This window comes from Hetaerina americana, unplaced genomic scaffold, assembly GCF_022747635.1.
Source record: "Hetaerina americana unplaced genomic scaffold, ioHetAmer1.1.p SCAF_7, whole genome shotgun sequence".
In the NCBI taxonomy this organism is placed as follows: domain Eukaryota; kingdom Metazoa; phylum Arthropoda; class Insecta; order Odonata; family Calopterygidae; genus Hetaerina; species Hetaerina americana.
The window spans coordinates 11,949,763-11,968,932 of NW_027287316.1; the positions used below are offsets into that span (position 1 = coordinate 11,949,763).

Sequence of the window (19,170 nt, forward strand, 5' to 3'; positions counted from 1 at the left end):
ATTCTAAGATCTCTTAATTTTTTATTTTGCAAATTTATAAGTGTTCCGGGGTGACCGATGAATGCATATACCACTATTTTTATTGTACTAATTCGCGCTTGAGAGGCACGGTATCCATATTTTTCCTGTTCCAATAACACTTTTCAACAAATTAGTAATTACCATTACGATTTCGAAAGAATACTTCCGTTTTCGGAGAGAAATAACGCAGATGTTTTCGTTCAAGACCAAAAAGGGAGCCAAGGAATATTTTCGTAGATTTAGCCCACTTGGACCTATATTTTAAGCGATAAACGTGGACAAAACATTGTCAATGCCCATGCTCTCTCCGTCACGGACGGTAACCTCAGCTGCCACTTCTTCCACTCCCCACTTCCTTGTTTTCCCCACGACTGGGGTATTTACTCGTTGCCAAGCAACGGCGTGAATAAAAGCGTAAAAGCCGCCGGGCTTTCAGTCATTGGAACCCGAGCTACCGGCGTGCATTAAAATAATATTTCGCGCTTGCGCAAAGGCACTGAAAAGATTTGTATCGCTTCGTATTTATAAAGTTCCATCGCGGTTGCGTCCTGTTCATAATTTTTTCATTGCTTTACCGGAAGTGGATTTTTAAAGGCTCAAATATACTCACCAAAATTGAAGTTGCATTTAATTGAAGGCTACGATACAAAGTTCTGAATTATTTCAGCAACGATTTAATGATTATTGGACAGCAATTCCATCTGTCTCATTATCTGATATATTTTAATAAAATTACATTATTGAAAGGAAAAGAGATAAAGATCCATTTAAATAATATCACGAAATGGTCCATACTAGGTATGTAAATGGCTCAACAACATAGCTATGGTTAGAAATTACAAATATTTACAAACATTATTTTCATTCTAGGCCTTATTCAGCACCGTTAGTAGCAAGGAAACCAATAGAATATCAAAAAAACTCTCCTTGGGCCAAAAAATGCAATTCATCCTCAACATCATTTCTAACCAAATATGAAGATATGTGTCAACATTACAACCTTCTTCCATTGTCTAAAGTTAAAGGCTATCTTCATAAAAATGTTCTTGACTTACCAGCAGATCGAATAAGGATTGAGGATTGGCGACCCTTGTTAGAAACACTTCAATCTGATCAAGGTCTTCAGAAGATAGCCATTCGAAGTGCTCATCGTGGACAAGGTAAGATTATTACTGAAGTTGTAATATAGCTTCAATTACCCTAAGAAAGGAAAAATTTTTCTTAGAATATTTTCAGGAATCAACATTTCTTTTATAGTACTTATATTTTTCATACCTAAAATTTTGTAAAAAATACAAGCTCATTACAATTCCATTAGATGGTAAACCTTATCAAAACTGCTGCATTAGGTGATGACTTTATATCTCTCCTTCTTTTCACAAAAAGCAGTGGTGGAGTTTGCAGGCACAAAGGAAAAGGCTGCACGCACAAGGAAATGCCCTGTGATATTCACAGCTTATGTCTTACATAAATTGATTGCATCCATGGTCAAATGTCTATCAATAAACAACAACTTGATTCACCTTGAGCTACAAGGAATACCTCTGACATTTAAATATCTAGATGCCCTATTAGAAGTAAGTCCAATTTCTTATAGCATCAAGTCCAAAAATTGGGGAAAGATTGGAAGGATACTGAAGATTTTACTTTAAAATATCATATAATCAAGATCAGGTGTATAATGTATATAGGAAGTGATTTTTTTGATAATATAATCCCATTTATAAAAGATTCCAAAATGGGATGACTGGGCTTTAAATGGGGGACCTTAAATTATAAAATATTGTTTCAACCATATTTTCTTATAAATGTTCATTCCAACATTAAGAATGAAGAATAATGCACGGCCCTTACCCACGAGGTTAGCTTTATTCAGCTTTTGTACCTGTATTCAACGTGAATTTCTTGCAAATCTTTAATGCAAAGATGCGAAATTGATATGGAATCTTAGGTTCATTTTCCAAGGGAACATAAGATAATAAAACTTATAATTAAAGTTTTTTTATTATTAAATGGAAGTCATTTTATGGTACACTATTATTATTACTTAAAAACCAAAAATTTATCAAGGGAAAAGGAAAAAAATTAAAATTGATAGAAATATAAAAATGTGTGATATTACCACATAAAAAAGAGTAGATTTGTTGTATATGTTGCTCTTTAAAATGAACACTGCAGGGCCCCTACAGGCATACATCATGTGAGTGAAAAACCTCACCGAAATATTGTTTTGTAGCTATTTCTATCAGAAATTTTCTCTTTCTTTTCAAAAATGTTGAGGCTCAAAAATTTTATTCAATGACACAGTAATAATTCATCAGAATCATTGCAAGAACATAGTGTCTTTAAAAGGGTTAATTTGCGATTTTGTGGAACTTTTTATGGTATTAATGACTACAGCCGGGATGCGAAATTTGTGGATCACTACAGCAAAAAATACTGTACCATACCATAATGAGCTAGGAATGAGGTGATATACATTAGACTCTAGCAGGAAATATGTAGCCCCAGCAACCAGGTGAATTATGAACTTACTACAAGATAATGATGTGAAACTTTATTCATGAGCTATTGGAGTACCAATGAGTACCAAGACAAAAGCTCTATGCGAAATTCCTTGAAGGGAGCTATGTTTTCCTAAAGCCTTAAAAATAGGCACAGACAGTTGAGTTCATATTTTGCATGGGCAACCGAGATTACTGATTAACAAATAGAGTTCCAATAATATCACAAGGGTACATGAGCATATACAACATACTAGTGCAAGAAAGAGAAATTCCCTGGTGATAAATGATATATGTTATTATGTTTACAGGGAATTTCAAAGTGTAAAACATTGAAGTTTTTGTCCTTCATTGACATTCCATTTGGTGATGATGGAACTGGAAGAGTGTGCAGAGTTCTCCGCCATCTTCCAAATGTGGCTTCTGTTAATTTTACAGCATGTGGACTAACTCCCCTTGGAATGCAACATATTGCAAATTTAATAAAGGTAAGAAAAAGTAAACTGAGTTATAAAACAAAAATGCATCATATCAAAGCCCACTCTCCAAAACCAGCTTGCACAAAGATAATAAAAGTAATATAATACTGAAAATCAGGTAAATTATAGCAAAGATATTTAAGATAAGGTCAATAAATATCTATATCTCTCAGACCACATGTAGGATCAACTTTGCATGAGAGTCACAACTTTGTGAGTATACAAACAGACCGATTGTACCACACACTCATTACTGAGAGATGTCACCCTAAACTATCAACTTCAATCCTAAATGAAGTAAAACGTGTAATGTTAAACAAAATGCAAGTAGTTTACCAAATGGAATTATATTTTCTTTCATTGTTCCGAAGGTTAGACAAATTGGAAGCCTAAATGGCCATCAAAATTAGTCAAGCTTATGTCACACACACTATAAGTTTGGAAGGAATAGCTAAGGGTAATGTTTCCTTTAATTCAACAGATTCAGGTGAGATGCAGTGGACGGTCGTCATTATGAGTAACAAATTTGCACTTTTCCACAGTTTTATTGCAATGTACAACCAGTTTCAGTTCATCGAACCATCTTCGGGTAAAAGACAAGATTCAACATGTGTTACAACATATTTATACTCACTTGAAGAAGAGGGGGGGGGGGGAGAAAAGAGTGAGGAGTAAGGTAGGTGGGGTCAAAGAGGGTCATTTCCGAAAAGATGAGGTTCCTCCACATACAATCCAATACTGTAGCCTCAGCTTACAAAGTCATCATCTCTGCAAGTCAAAACCTAGGTCGCGAATAACAATTTATACGTGGAATGACAAAGCATCCTCCTTTCTATTATGAATCACTTCTACAAAGTGAAGCATGAAGCAATTCTATTGTGGTCATTATTTGAGAGGACGGATTGTTATCTTTTCCGAAATGACCCTCTTTGTCCCTGCCTACCTTACTCCTCACTCTATTCTCCCCCCCTCTTCCTCAAACGGGTATAAATATGATGTATCACATGTTGAATCTTGTCTTATACCTGAAGATGGTCCAATGAACTGAAACACGCTGTACGTTACAATAAATCTGTGGAAAAATGCAAGTTTGTTTCTCATAATGTTTCCATTGCTCTATTGGAAAGGGCTGTGCGTTAAATATGAACACATACTCCAAACAATCCTGCATGAATTGAAGCCAGCATTAATTATCATGCTTCTCAAACATTAAGATGGGCATATATAAATTAACATTACATTAGCAATCACCCACCCCTCACGCTACACTCTTGACGTGATGGAAGGGTTCATGTCATGAGTTCTCAAAATCCTTACAGGCAATATATGTTTGCATGGGGTAGGGTCACCCATGCCAGATAGGTTGATAATGACAATTTAATTTACTTAAATAATGATAATTTGCATTTATTACCCTAAACCTTGACTGAATAAAAGGCATATCATTGGTATGCTTGAATAAGTATAAGGAGATTACTAGAGCATTGCATTAGTTAATTACTTAAAAGAATAAAATTAAAATATTAATATTATACACATTAATGAAATACTATAGATGCCAAATTGACATCCACTCTGTTTGGTTGCATATTAAATAATTCACATTCAAAATTTGATTTTATTTTGGTTTCAGACTCAGAAAATTAAAAGATTTGTGGAGACATGGCAGCAGTCTCTTCGTTACCAAAGGCCAAATTTGGACTCCCTGTGGGGCTTGCGTCAAATCACTCTCAACACTAATCCTTTAATTGGTGATGAAGGCATGAAAATTCTTTTGGAAGGTCTTGAGGATGACCTTTGGATCAAAGGTTAGTTAAGGAAAAGTATTAATTTTCTTTATCCAGACTTAGTATAATATCAACACCTTTCTTTAAAAAAAATCCCTGTACACAAATGCTTGTTTAAATGGTGCTCACTCCCACTATGGACTATAGTGTTAATCCTTGAGTGAATTCAGGTTTACTGAGAAAATACAGGTTTATGACACAGAACACAGTTAAGATCAATAACTTCAAATTGTGTTTTCTCTTCTTAATTTAATCTTCCCTTATGTTATTTCAAAGCTCTTTTGCAGTAAAAATCATGAACCTAATCCGAATGAGGTTATAATTTCGTTATTTGGTCATCATATAATTCAAGAATTGACATAATTTATTTGCCCAGGGAAGTTGATATAACTGAAAATGAGATTGTAACAGCTGTAACAATGACAAAAATGGAAAAAAATGTGGGTGGCACTTTTCTATACCAACAGAAACATAGTAATATAAGAATATATATTTTTGTGTGTATGTGAGCATCCATGTATATTGTAATTATTATATATTACAAGTAAAGTGTGCACTTAAAGAACTATATCAAAAATTTAGAGTAATGAGTGCGTTATATGATACCCCAAGACAGGTCAATAGTTAACCTATGGCATTAATGTTCAACAATTTCAGAATGGAAAAATTATTTGCGATGACTGGGATTGTTGCATTGTAATGCACATATAACGGATGACACCATTCAAAGTTATTGTTGTGGCATCTCCCGCAGTTTCTTGGGGCATTACAGTTATTTATCCTTCAGAATTACCACAAAAGGGGATGAATTCTTAAAATATTGCTGAAATACATTAAATGAATGCAAAAATTTTGTTTATCACAAATACTATAAATTAATATTCTAATTGTTTTTCCTTTATCCAATTATGTTGAGGACAACAAAATAAACTTCAATATAACTTACTATTAATATATTTTATTTTAGGCATTGAAATGAGTGGATGCGGTCTTGGTATAGGAGCGGCAAAGGAATTGATATCTTTTCTACAGAATAGCTATGCTATTTCTGTTATTGATATAAGAGGCAACAAGGGTGTTCCTGTTCATTTAATACAGCACATCATGCTACTTCTTGCCAAGAAAACTATGCACTATAGATCAGAGGTAAGAAAACATATATAATATATGTGGGGCTTGGTTTCCAAAGCTAATTAATCTGTAGCAAAAACTATTGGTGTAGTCACATGTTCAATGCCCATTGGGAGCTACCGTTAGAGAAACAGCATTTTTCTCACAACTATACAACACATCTTTGGCACTGAAGTCAAGTCTCCATTTCATTAGTTTCACTGCAAAAAACAGATGCATTATGAAATCAATAAAAATTCATTTACTGAAGAATTTGGACTTGAAATCTTTTGGAATAAAGCCCTAGATCCATAATTAGACTAACCATAGAGGTAGCTATTTCTTTAATCTAAGATAACATTAGATTGATACTTCAATTATTTTAAGAAATAGCTTGCAGTGAACTTTGGGTTCCTAAAATATCTGGATAATATTTCAAAATACAGTTCAAATACATCGAGAACTATGCAAGTGATATGTCAACTTTGTTATCTTGAAGCAATAACTTTGTGGTTGCTTGATTGAATGAAAAATAAAGTCAAAAAAATCATCAACTTTGGAAATATTTACATTCTGAACCATCAATCTGTTAACAAGTATACCCATTTCTGCTGATAGGTTATTCCTAAATGGCAGTTTCTTAACCTTCAGTTTGCTGGTACTTCTTCATCATAGTCAGAATTATGATAATAATTTAAGGCAAATTTTTTGCTTATATTGCTACTCACAAGCTTGAGTCATTTGTCAAAATGCACTGGGTGAATCTCATAAAGGAATAAAGGCAAGCCACTCAATAACACCTTCCATGCATTTGATAAATAATATGACCATGATAACTAACCTGAAAACTTAGAAGACCCGTAGTTCTTTCTAAATAAGATCAACAAAGCAACAATTTCAGAGTGTAAAAATCATTCGCCTTGACTGGGATTCAAACCCAGATCCCTCAATATCCGGTCGAGTGCTTTAGTCACTTAAGCTACCGAGGCGTCCTCTTAAACTCTGAAAATTTGGGGCTTTTAAAGGAACTAGATGTTGTGACGAAATGCCGTACATACAATGTCACAGGCATTCGTAGTCGTGCGCGAGGCGCCACAGTCCACGAGGTTAAAGCCAACTTTAAACACTTATGGTGTTTATCCTTTGACAAATTCCAAAGAAACTGCAGGAGATACTGCAACAGTAACTTTTAACGGAGTCATCCGCTAATGTGCATTTCAATGCAACAATTGCAAAATTGCAACAATTGCAATTGCAACAATTGCAAATGCAAAAAAAACAATAAAACACCACAAGTGTTTTAAGTTGGCTTTAACCTCGTGGACTGTGGCACCTCGCGCACGACTACGAATGCCTGCGACATTGTATGTACAGCATTTCGTCACAACATCTAGTTCCTTCAAAAGCCCCAAATTTTCAGAGTTTAAGAGGACGCCTCGGTAGCTTACGTGGCTAAAGCACTCGACCGGATATTGAGGGATCTGGGTTTGAATCCCAGTCAAGGCGAATGATTTTTACACTCTGAAATTGTTGCATTGAAATGCACATTAGAGGATGACTCCGTTAAAAGTTACTGTTGTGGTATCTCCCGCAGTTTCTTTGGAAGATCAACAAAGTTATCCAGAGAATCAGACTCAAAATAAACACTCAGAAAATTAAAATCATGGTTACCGGCACACAGGTTAGACAATGCTGTGATAACCTAGGAGGAAGCATAACTGAAGGGCATGATTCAGGTAACTGGTATATTGGTTGATTGGCAAGTGGGATTCAGACATGGAAATTAGAATTGGAATTGAAAATGAAATATTTCACAAGTTGAAACATCACATCAATAAGACGGATTTCAGATTTGAAATCTGTACGTGAATTGAAAGTGCTACATTTTGTGTGCGCTAGTGCATGGCGCTGAAGGCTGGATGCTAAAGATTTCCCCACTAGATCCATAGGAAATATTCAAAATGTATACTGAATACCTGTGTAGATCACCTCACCAAAAAGGAAGTAGTTTGCTGTGCTAGGAAATCATGCTAAGTCTTAACCTTCGTCACGTATAGGAAATGAGAGTTAAATGGATTATATCATACAAAACAAGTACAATCTGATGCAATTATCCAGTTACCCAGGGGTTGCAGACTATAGTGCTGGATACATGGGTATTTTTACTTTTCATCCACGATTAGTCCTACAAGAAAACTGTTCAAGAATATAATCCATAAGAATCATATATTTTTCAGAATGCCAATGATAAATTAAATGAGCATCACTAAAATAAATTATAGTAACTCAGAATCTGCCATTTAACTTCACTTTGTAATTGCAAATTGTTAGTTCCCCATTAAGGTTGAAAGATTGACCTTCTATGGCTGGGAACATTGTTCCTCATGAAGGAAAAGTACTGAAACCAATGTATGCATACAGGTTATAAATAAATATATATATATATAAATGTTCTCCATCTTATAACATTATTTGATTTTTTCTTCCCCTTTTTATAGTACCAATGGAATAGTTGGTCCTCTACTAGCCATCAACCCATGGTGCAGTCTAGATTTTTGGGCCAAACCACAGAAAAATTAAGAAATCAACAAAGATCAAGAACAAAGGAGTTGGATGATAGCTCAGTGCCTATGAGAGGAGTTCATACCAGCACAATCAAACAAAAGCAATGCTGCCAGGCTCAGAGTAAATTAAAGTCGTGATGCAATTTAAAGCGGATACAAAAACATCCTGGTATTATAAATATTTGAGATAGCAAAGGAAGGGTTACAAATTGCACTTGGCAGACCTACTCTGGATTTACTGAAGGGAAATGTAGCCATAATTATTAATATGATGACTATAAATGATGTCAGAATCATGCATATTTTCATTAATTATGGCATGGAGTCCCTAATGCCGAGCTAATCAGCCTAAGAGTAGGTGGAGAACCTAAGTATTAGCCTACACCAAGAGGCTGAATGGAAATATTAAGACCAGCATATGCCATACTTTAGGCAAACTCACTGAAACTATGTACATGGTTAAAACCAAAATATCTAATAAATCAGTAAATGTGTTATATGGTGAGGTTAACTGCAGCTTGTGTGATGTAACAGACCAAGCATTGTAAACCACCCCTTATGCATAGGGTGATTTATTAATGGTTATTAAATATCTACCCTTTACTCTTGCATTTTGCAATAAATGTTAAAATTAATTTTTGATGCAAAAATCTCTTGAACTTTAAATAAATCACTACAACACTTTATTTAGGTACAAAAATATATTTACTTTTCATTGTAATATTTACATAAACAGCAAGAGGTCAAATTATTTGCAGCACGACATATTTAATGATGAGTAAACTTCATTCCATATTCAAGAAACTCTCACTGTGAGATAAGTTTACTTCCGTATTTGGAACTGACACCTGAAAAAAATAAGGTAATAAATTACTTTAATTGTAAATTAGTCATTTGACCATTATAAATGGTTTTTATGAAATTCTCCATCGATGCCTTTCTTTACTTCATAATTTCATACCACATGCCATACCACTCCATCATCATTATATTGATTTTACAAAATCCTGGAGTGCACTAATAAGTGACAACAAAATATATTAAACTATTAATAAAACATGTATGCTGAATCAGGGTTTTCCATAAAGCTTGCATTTCTGGGTACATAAAATTGTTTGATAGGGATGAATATGTTTTCAAATTCTAAAGGCATTTCGAACACCATCACATTAAAATAAATGATTTTTTTAACTACCTATTAAACTAGTTTCATTATTTGAGTATCACTGGTAGCCTATTAACCCTCTTAGTGCGGCGGGCCGATATATCAGCTTTTGAATCCCTGGCAAAAAGTGCGTCGGGCCGATATATCGGCTCTTGCGTAGGCTATTGTTTAAATCACTTTAACTTATGGTTTTTTCTTAAATAATTTATGGTTTTTGTGCTATCAATAGGGTGAATTCCATACAATTATATAACACATTTTTTAATTTTTTATCAGTAATTTTAAATGCTTTTCAAAAAGTATAATTCTTACCATAATTTTACGTTCAGTTTTGAACGTGTCGGGAAGCTCAGCCTAATTGTCAGCTCGTTTTTTTTTCTTAGTGGTATTTCCACTATGAAAAGCCACTGACAGGCTACTAATCTGTTTTCACATGTAATCTCTTGAATGTGCTATGGTGTTGATATATAACTGCTTATTCAGACTTTGTTGATACAATGGAAATGAGAGCACTACTTTGTAATCATTTTGGTTTATCTTGCCGTCCATCCCATCTAATCATTTGCACCCTGTGTATTGGATTACATTGTCAGTAGTGCTCTGTGAGTTAGAACTTCGTTTTTTTCTGCCTTTAGATTGTAAGCACATTGCCGCAGTCTCAAGGAAAGGGGAAAAGTCACAATTTGACTCAGTGAGATCAGCCTTTTCAACAAAATCGAACTATGCAGAGGCTGACAAAAAAATTTGCAATTCACTGGTTTTTCTTTATTTATTTATAATTTTTTCTACATGTCTTTTTGATTCTTTCTTATATTTAAATATGGTAGTTTTTTTGAAAAATGTTTTAAAAAAAAATTAGTATTGTGTCTAAAAATCGAAATATTATTGCTAAAACAATATTCTTCAAATTTATAATACTGTAATAATTACATTTATTTTTCAGATGATGTAAATGTATTGCATCATTATTAAATACAATATCTTATTTTAAAATAAAAAAACTGCATCTGGATATCTAAACAAATAGCTTCATAATGTTTTTTTTCCTAAGGTGATACATTTTCTTAAATTACCCTTCGCACTTCTCACTAGTACCCCTGGAATCCCCACCGCACTAAGAGGGTTAAAAAGTACTGAGTAACTTAAATGACATTAGGTTTGCTATTTTCAGAATGTGGTACCAGGGCAAATAATGCCATCATAACCTAAACGAAGGTCACTTCATTTCTTAGGAAAAGGCTTGACGAAATTAAGTAATGTAATATTAATGACAGCATTACTTTAATTTGAGCAAATAAATCCACATGGAAGATGAACAAATACTTTTCTTGCCATACATGCAAGAATTGTATACAAGTAATGCCATATACTCGTATACATTTAACACAAAAGAATTTCACATAAACCAGAGCAGGAGATAGGTGACGGCTGGTACTGAAAACGATGATCATGACATTGTTCTGGGTGAATAATTAATAGGAGCTATCTAGATATAAATGGTTTCTGGTTAGTAGTAATTTTTTGGATTTACTAATGTCTTTTTTTAAAGTGCCTTAATATTCTTAAAAATGTGTTTATTTATCAATACCACTTTTATGGCACCTTTCAAAACAAGCTAAGGGATCCCTGGAAGTCCATATGAAAAATATATGATAAATCGATCACTTTGTAGGTGACAGACTAAAGTGAGAGATTATTCTTCCACTGAAACTAACCAGTTCATTCAGTGATTCATGTACGCACTAGCTAGCATGAAGTTAAAAATTATGAATTCTGTAACAGGTAGAAGTGTTGCGATAAATTTCCTTAAATTACTCTTATAGTGTGAAATGTGAAATAGGATGAATCATGAATAGTGCGAAATATGATCAGAGCCAAATCATCTATCAACTTAATTTGAGGATAATAGCAAAGATAATTATGTATTCTATTCAGTATTGCAAGCTGTGACCTTTCAAATAGGTATAGTTTATCAAATATATAGTATGCATCCAATAAATATCAACTGACTGCATAAAATATAAATAGAAAGGAGGACATTGAATAACTGACCACTTTTAGAGTTTCTTCAATTCGGTTATGAGTTTCAATCACAGCATTGTCTTCAGCTAATTCAATCCTTAATCTAGATTGCTTAACTGGCAGCTCTTCTTCCTCTGAATTCCTTCTGAAAGGAAATAATGATTTTATCAGGTAACGATAAATAATAAAATTTAATTTCGAACCACTCAACAAAGAAAAATGTCAATTCTACACAAAAACTTAATTTTTGATGAACTTTCTGCTGCATCAATCTCTTGAAGGTTTCTTTGGACCCAAAGATCCCTCCACGAGAGCCAGTAAAATATTGTCCCCACTATGTTAAGATGTGGCAGAAACCTCAAGAACTTGAAACTTCTTTATAATACCTCCTGTGGAAGCCTTTATCACCATTTAATTCTGCAAATGTAGTCCACTTTTCCTAGACTACTGTTAACATGATCTCCAGGTCATTTACTTTACAGATGCCAACAAAAGAAATTTCATCAAGGTTTGAAAAACTTCAAATATCCTATTTGGAAATTCAATAATGCAAGGTGATAGCATAAATAATGTACAAATATAAATTTGATAGAGATAAATTGTATGATAATTTTAGAGAACTTGAGGATATCCTGGTTGTTATTACATTTTCAGTTGACTATTCCACCCACATTTTAACACTCTCCAAATACATAGCAAGGCATTTAACAAGAGAAACAATAACAGAAATGGGCATTCATACCATAATACATTTCACTTTCCAGAAAAGGGTTGTGGTCACCACCTTACATGCGATCAGTTTTAACACTGCCTATAAGATGTACCTTGAAATGGTCGCATGAACTAATACTATCTGGCTGCTAATTGGCCATGGACACATTTTTCTCAGGTGACTAATCAGTACACTTTAGTTCTTAATTGTATTAATTCTCCTTCACTCTCAGAGTGAAAGAATTTGAAAAATAAATTGTATCTTTCTCTCTCCCTTCACAGTCTCACTTTCTATTCAATAGTTTCGAAAGATATACTTTACAAACATACATAGTCTAATAAAACCATGGAAATGTGACATTACAGAAAATCAAATGGATAGCTAGTCGTAAAGATCCCCTAAGACAAGTTGATGAGTTGTACTAGAACTGATGGTTGAGGGATAGGAAAATTTGTGATCATGCTACATGATGTATGACATTAAAAACTGATTAACACAATTATAAAAGTAAAAATGGATAGAAAAAATAAGAGAAGAAAACAAAAAATGACAGATACTAAAGGACTAATTGAACTCAAGGATTAACAGAGAAATTGAGAAGCTGAGGGCAGAAAACAGATGAGAGATAATGCAAACCAATGTTCATATCACTAACTGCCATTGAACTGAATAAATCTCAATACATAAAGAGTTAAGCTTAGATGCAGATGTAAGCTTTCGTATCTTCATAGAACTAACCTTGATCTTTTGAAAACAATTTCCTTTTTCACCGTTATCTGCCTAGGAATGAATTTGTTTTTGCTGGCCCAGTTGTATGAACAACCACCTTGAGCTGGAGTCACCGAAGGTTCACTTTCTCGCACTGGTTCTATTTTTAAACCCTCTGGGAGGAATGGTCCATATACCACAGCACTTTCCTCATTCTAAAAGAGTGAAGAATCAGATGCGTTAGCTATAGGGTTAAAGAATAAAGAAATAGTTCCATATCATAAAAGGCCCTTATCCAAATAGGATGGACGCATTAGTGTGTCAATTGTACAGAGCTAACATAAACAAAATCTATATAATTATCCAGTAGCTGCATCACTGTGAATATTGCTTTTGAAAAAATGATTTATACTCAATGAAGTAACCATAGACTGTACTTGATTTACTATGAAACAGGGCAAAATTAAAGAATTCTGCATTCTCGGGTTTCACCACGTCATTGTTAGATGCTAACAACGCAAAAACCTACACAGCCATATACAGGGCGAAATTAATTTTCCAAACACTGGTATGTGAATTGTATATTGGTTCTTCCTTAACAATGACTCAACAATGAAAAATCCCTTAACTTTTTAATATGTATCTGCATAGAAACTTAACACAAAATGATAATCACATTTATTTACAGGCGGAAGAAATGAGTTTTTTTACGTTTAAAGAGCTTTCCATACAGAATAACTCTTTCCAGTCACAGGGGTTTACTTAAGGTATGTAAAACTTTCATATCAGAGCTATTAATATCATTGTTATAGATACAATACACATTGGGGTATGCCTTAGAAAAATCATGAAAATGCAATTAATTTGACTTCATTCACAAGAAAACCTTAGGGTGGATTATTATGGAATTCTTTCACCACATTTGGATAAAATATCAATCATATTAGTTCATCAGTAAGTTTTCTTCAGCACCAAAAATTTCCCATCCTTGAATTGATTCCAAGTCAAAGGAATATGCAATGAATCTGTGCTAAATTTTGAATTTTATATTTACCCTCACACATATACGAGGATCAGCAAATTTACTAATGACTCTCAGATTTAAAATGGATGCACAACTTGCGGGCCAATTTTATACATAAGTGTCTACTTCATACAGAAGCTTCAGCTTCATTTTTAATAATCTCATTCCTTCTTGCCTCTAAAACAACATAAAGCAACAGTAAAATGAAAAATATGCTAAGGCCAGTCAACTGCTGTGGTGATAATTTAGGAGACTTAACAAAACTTTTTCAAGAAAATAAAAACAATATTTTGCACAATTCAGATTTGTGTATTTGGTGGCAGAATTAAAAATCACCATAGCACATCCATTGAACAGTGAAATTTAGCACAAATTCTGGGTTCAGAAATGTAAATTTGAAGTTCTTAACACATTGCTTTCTATGGAGACAGGTCTGGACTGTAGGAAAATTATGTTAACTGGAGGATTATGTATAAATATTTAGGTTATGTGAATTTGAGGTCTTACTGCACTTAACATTTCTGATGTGATTCATTGGGTATAAAAATTATAATTTAAATGACCCTTTGGAACTGAATATTTCTGGTTAAAAAGAAAGAAATGGCAGGCTGCAAAGATGTGAAATAAATTCAGTTCAAATGTATTTCCAAGCAAATCTGTAAAATCTAAGATTTAACTCAATGGATACACGGAAGAAAAAGAGAAATTTTAATAATTGTTAATCATAAATCAAAAAGAATATTTTATCCATGCAAATAGCTAAGGAATATTTCCATATACCTGTACATATTATGTTAAGAGAATAGATATTTTTTTAATATATTTTACAGGGAAAAATGAAAAGGGAGTCATGAAGTTGTGGGAGAGATACATTTACCACAATTGTATTAATTTAAATAAAATAGTTACCTCTGATTCTTTTGCTACTTTTGGATGGTTTGCCATTGGCTGGCCTTTCCAGATACAACCAACGGCCTCCGCTGCCATATTCATCATGGATGACCTTCTGGGATTCACTTTAGAGCAATGTCTACTTAGGCCCATCTTCCTCATCTCCTTCAATGATTTTATCCTGAAAAATGAAAATTGTACCTTTCAGTGAGGAGTAATTACAATATATACAGCAAAACGGCTTTCTCTCATGGTTGAAATAATAAATGAAGCCAACTATTAAACAGACCTTGCACCAGAAAATGTCTGAGGTTCTCTTCCATTTATCCGACACGCTACATCTTTCCTACGTTGAATAAGCTTTGCTCTTGTTTCAGAAACTGTTTCCATTTCAGGTGCATAACATACGTGGAGAACTCCTCCATAAAATGACAGTCCATCCAACCTTCGCTTTGCATGCCTTAAAGACAACATTGTCATAATCACATTAATCACAAAAAAGTGCACAGGTTCAAAGAAACTGGAAACAGATAAATCTTGAAAATTGCATTTGGAAATAATATCCATGAGGGTAGTGGTGGGCAAAGAGAGTGATAGGGAGGCAAAGTTTCAAGACTTGGAAAGCTCGGTCACTTGTGCAGGAGATTAGAGAATTAATGCAAATCAAAAGGTTAGTAGAATGCAGTTAAACATCTTTGGTGAAAGTGAACTGAAATGACCCTAAGGAGGAGATTTTTGGAATGGTAGATAGAGTAGGATCATTCACTCAGAGCAAATGGAAATGAGTGAGTGGACATAATATTTTGGAAGAGTGATGCAAAGATTTCAAAGCACTTTATGAAATCAATGGAAGAAACACGTTGATTACCGATGACAGAAGTTTACCTCATGGGTTTACAATAGACTTGAACTCAGGAAATGCCAAGAGATGCAAGCAAATACCATTCTGTCTACTTGTGAAGCAGGGTTTAACAAATAAATGAACAATGGGAAATGCTATTCTAGGGAAGCACTTAACAATAGTGGCCATAAGTTATTTAGCACAAATGAATTGCCATCTCAAATGCCAGAGGATAAATAAAATAACCAGGAATTAACTAATACAGAGAACATTGTTCAAGGGACAGACCCAAGGATTCAATGAGCAATAGAGGAAGGACTCGAAAGAAGTGGCGAAACAAGAACAATCAAAGAAAGGAGGCCAGAATGAAGAGTGGAATTTGCAGGAAGTGCAAAAAAAAACTAAGTCAAAGGAAACCATTGATCCCAGATAAATTAATGGATCTAAAACAAAAGAGAGAAGAAAGCTAAAAATTGCAATAACTAAGGAACTGCAAGAAAGCCAGAGAAAAATGGATGAAGAAGCTGTGGGAAGAAGTACAGCATAACCAATAAAAAGTTACAGCTATGAGAACCAAGGGAAATCACTTCAATAAATACAAAATTAAAATTGATGGCATTTAGGACAGCAAAGCTGAAATTCTAATTGCAGATGAAGCAAATACGAAAAAAAAAATGAAAGATATATTTTTATATATTCACTGGTGGTCTTCTTACAGAGTGGTCATTCTAATATAGATGAATGTATCATTCATCAAAATGAAAAAAGTAAATTATTATTATTATTACATACCACACCTTGGCTGACTGACAAACTAAAACTTGATAATCAGCAAACCTAATTAAGTTCATATATTCCGGACAGACTTTCATTCATATCTCCAGTTCTTCCCATGCCTCTTAAATCATTTCCTCCATGTATATGCTGAACAGTGCAGGAGATAATGGACAACCCAGCTTTACTCTTCTTCCCAACACTGCTCATCTGGACACTGCAACCCCCACTTACACCTGAGCAGTCTGAGACATGTACAGGTTGTGGATTAGCCTCTTATCCCTCAAATCTATTCCTATTTTCTGCAATATATTCATTAGTTTTTTCCAATACACTTTATCAAACGCCTTTTCAAAATCTAGAAAACAGTTAAATACATCTTGATTGTATTATATGTTCCTATTTATTAGGGCCCTCATTACTGCAATGGCATCACGTGTGCCTCTCCACTTCCCGAAACCATACTAATCAACTCCTAAGTCATAATTTACCCTGCTCTCCATCCTCTTGTAGATGATCCTGAGAACCACTTTAGCTGTGAGTGAAATCAAGCATTGTTCTGTATTCCTCATATGATGTAGCCTTTACCTTTTTTTGGGATAGGTACTAACACTGATCTAACAGTCTTCTGGCCTAATTCCTCCCTTATGAATGCTACAACTTAATCAATAAAAACTCTTCCTCCCATAATTTCCTAAAACTTAAAGTAGTTCCTCAGGAATGTTGTCTATCCTCACGGCCTTATTTGATTTCCCTTAATGGCCATTCTATCTCACTGTCAAGTAAGTTTGGACCTAAGCTATCTTCAACTATGTCATATTCTCTTTCTATGTCTAGGCTTGCTGGCCTAAGCTCTTTACCATACATTTCTTCTGTATATTCCTTCAGCTACTGATATTAAGACTGAATTCATTCTTCCTGCCATGGTTTTCCTATTAGTCAGCAGTGTGGGAACCATTTGCAAGACCTATGACTTAATTTTGCATGTGGATACGATCGTACAAATCGGAAGTAATACGTAGATGAGAACAGGAAAATGACTGTTCTGGGTGGATATCAACTTGGTTTTGGGAAGGATTGATCAAAACTTAATATCCCAGATGTAATGAAAATAATATGTAAAACTAAAGAAAAAATCACGAAAATTTTTAAATATGCATTATCATGCAAATACCCAGTTAATGACAGGGACACTATTTGCCAATGTAAAGAAAATATCATGAAATACTATTATGGAGTGAAGTGTGGTTTTGGAAATTTGGCAATGGAGGAAAATTGAACAAATATAAATTGAAGGCTTTTGAAATATGCATGGAAATGGACTTAGAAAATACGTTACAAACAGAAAAATAATGGCAGGGTAAGACTGGAGGCAATAGGAGATTGAAGCCTACCACCGTATGTAAAATTTGATGAAAAGATGTGTTCTGTAATGCTTTAGAAGAACTAAGTTCTTAAGCAGGTCACAAACTTGTGCATTATTTTCAGGGACCATCCAAAGCTTACTTTTAAGGGGAGAAGAGCTTAAAAATAATTACCTCAAATACTAAGAACAACACTAGACCACTTAATCCCAATTCAAAGAACTTATCATGTTCACTTCAATATAACAAAGTAAGCGTTTGGATTCCACAGTCTTGGTAAAGTTACTTGTTAAGTCTGTCAGCTACCACATTTATGTACACCCAAATCAGTACTTACACACCTGGCAGCTTGTATCCTGGAATACTGTATGTGATATGTTTCCGTAAAATCTTCTGAAGAATAACCAGGAACAACAACTAGGGACTTGATATCACCAAATTTTGAGGATACTCTCTTTAGGTCATCTTGCAGTCCCAGTGATGGCACTCCGAACACCAAAATATGAGGTGATTCATCATTTACTGTGTACACCTATTACAATACAAGGAGATTTAATTTAACATTGTCCCTCGCTGCAGAGAATTTCGCTCTAAATTCCTTCAGTATCAAATGAATTCTCAGTCTACTTTCTGAAACGCACCTTAACGGCTGTCAATTTTCTTCCTTGCCGATATTTTGCCCTTGTTAAGCACAACTCTAGTCTCTGATGATGCGGACGTTGAATCACTTCTTTCTGAGAGGCCATCTCGTCAGAATCAATGTCAGTCCTGCGAAAGTAATAATAAATTCATTAAACTGGAACGAAAGAGTCGTAGCGTTCGTTGTCTATAAAATACAAGCTCACTAAGTTATCCTTCATACTTTCAAAATCAGTAAATACGTATGAATTTCTTTACGTTTTCAATCTAAAGGTTAACTGATATTCATTTAATTATTAGAAAATCACCAAGTATACTTCTTATAATCATGAAGCAATTATAAAAAAACACTAAGTATTCCACGACAAAATTGTGTACACGGAACTAGCGGTGTAGCCTCTCCATTACAACAACTAATTCGGCAAAGTACCAAGTGTACCGCAGAAGACTAATAAATAGAACATAACATAATTTATTAGCTCTTTATCGAGAGGCTCCAATTTCTGTTTTGAGATATTTTATTTGAGGAAAGGGAGAGTGGATATTTAGGTTTCATGAATTGAAG

General features: G+C 34.1%; 2 protein-coding genes across 2 annotated transcripts; one reads left to right on the top strand and one right to left on the bottom strand.

The window, feature by feature from the left end:
- Positions 1 to 1,003: 1,003 nt before the first annotated feature.
- Positions 1,004 to 8,603, top strand: LOC139696535 (centrosomal protein of 78 kDa). The gene is made up of 6 exons (XM_071595337.1): positions 1,004 to 1,181; positions 1,408 to 1,598; positions 2,837 to 3,013; positions 4,638 to 4,812; positions 5,759 to 5,937; positions 8,400 to 8,603. Exons 1-6 carry the CDS (start codon positions 1,004 to 1,006, stop codon positions 8,601 to 8,603), a joined length of 1,104 nt encoding a protein of 367 aa, XP_071451438.1.
- A 575-nt stretch (positions 8,604 to 9,178) lies between these two features.
- LOC139696404 (uncharacterized) lies at positions 9,179 to 19,159 on the bottom strand. Its single transcript, XM_071595154.1, has 8 exons — positions 18,914 to 19,159; positions 18,608 to 18,734; positions 18,308 to 18,498; positions 15,277 to 15,447; positions 15,006 to 15,168; positions 13,103 to 13,287; positions 11,683 to 11,797; positions 9,179 to 9,313 (listed from the first exon to the last, which is right to left on the bottom strand). The coding sequence occupies exons 2-8, from the start codon at positions 18,710 to 18,712 to the stop codon at positions 9,251 to 9,253; spliced, it is 993 nt and encodes a 330-aa protein (XP_071451255.1). The 5' UTR covers positions 18,713 to 18,734; positions 18,914 to 19,159; the 3' UTR covers positions 9,179 to 9,250.
- Between the last annotated feature and the right edge of the window lie 11 nt (positions 19,160 to 19,170).

Coding starts and splice junctions, on each gene's coding strand:
- LOC139696404 (XM_071595154.1), bottom strand. CDS start 18,712: ATGGCCTCTCAGAAAGAAGTGATTCAACGTCCGCATCATCAGAGACTA. Junction 15,169..15,276: donor CAGACATTTTCTGGTGCAAG/GTCTGTTTAATA, acceptor TTCATTTTTCAG/GATAAAATCATTGAAGGAGA. Junction 9,314..11,682: donor TTGAAGAAACTCTAAAAGTG/GTCAGTTATTCA, acceptor TATTTTTTTCAG/GTGTCAGTTCCAAATACGGA.
- LOC139696535 (XM_071595337.1), top strand. CDS start 1,004: ATGTGTCAACATTACAACCTTCTTCCATTGTCTAAAGTTAAAGGCTAT. Junction 1,182..1,407: donor AAGTGCTCATCGTGGACAAG/GTAAGATTATTA, acceptor TTTCACAAAAAG/CAGTGGTGGAGTTTGCAGGC. Junction 3,014..4,637: donor ATATTGCAAATTTAATAAAG/GTAAGAAAAAGT, acceptor TTTTGGTTTCAG/ACTCAGAAAATTAAAAGATT.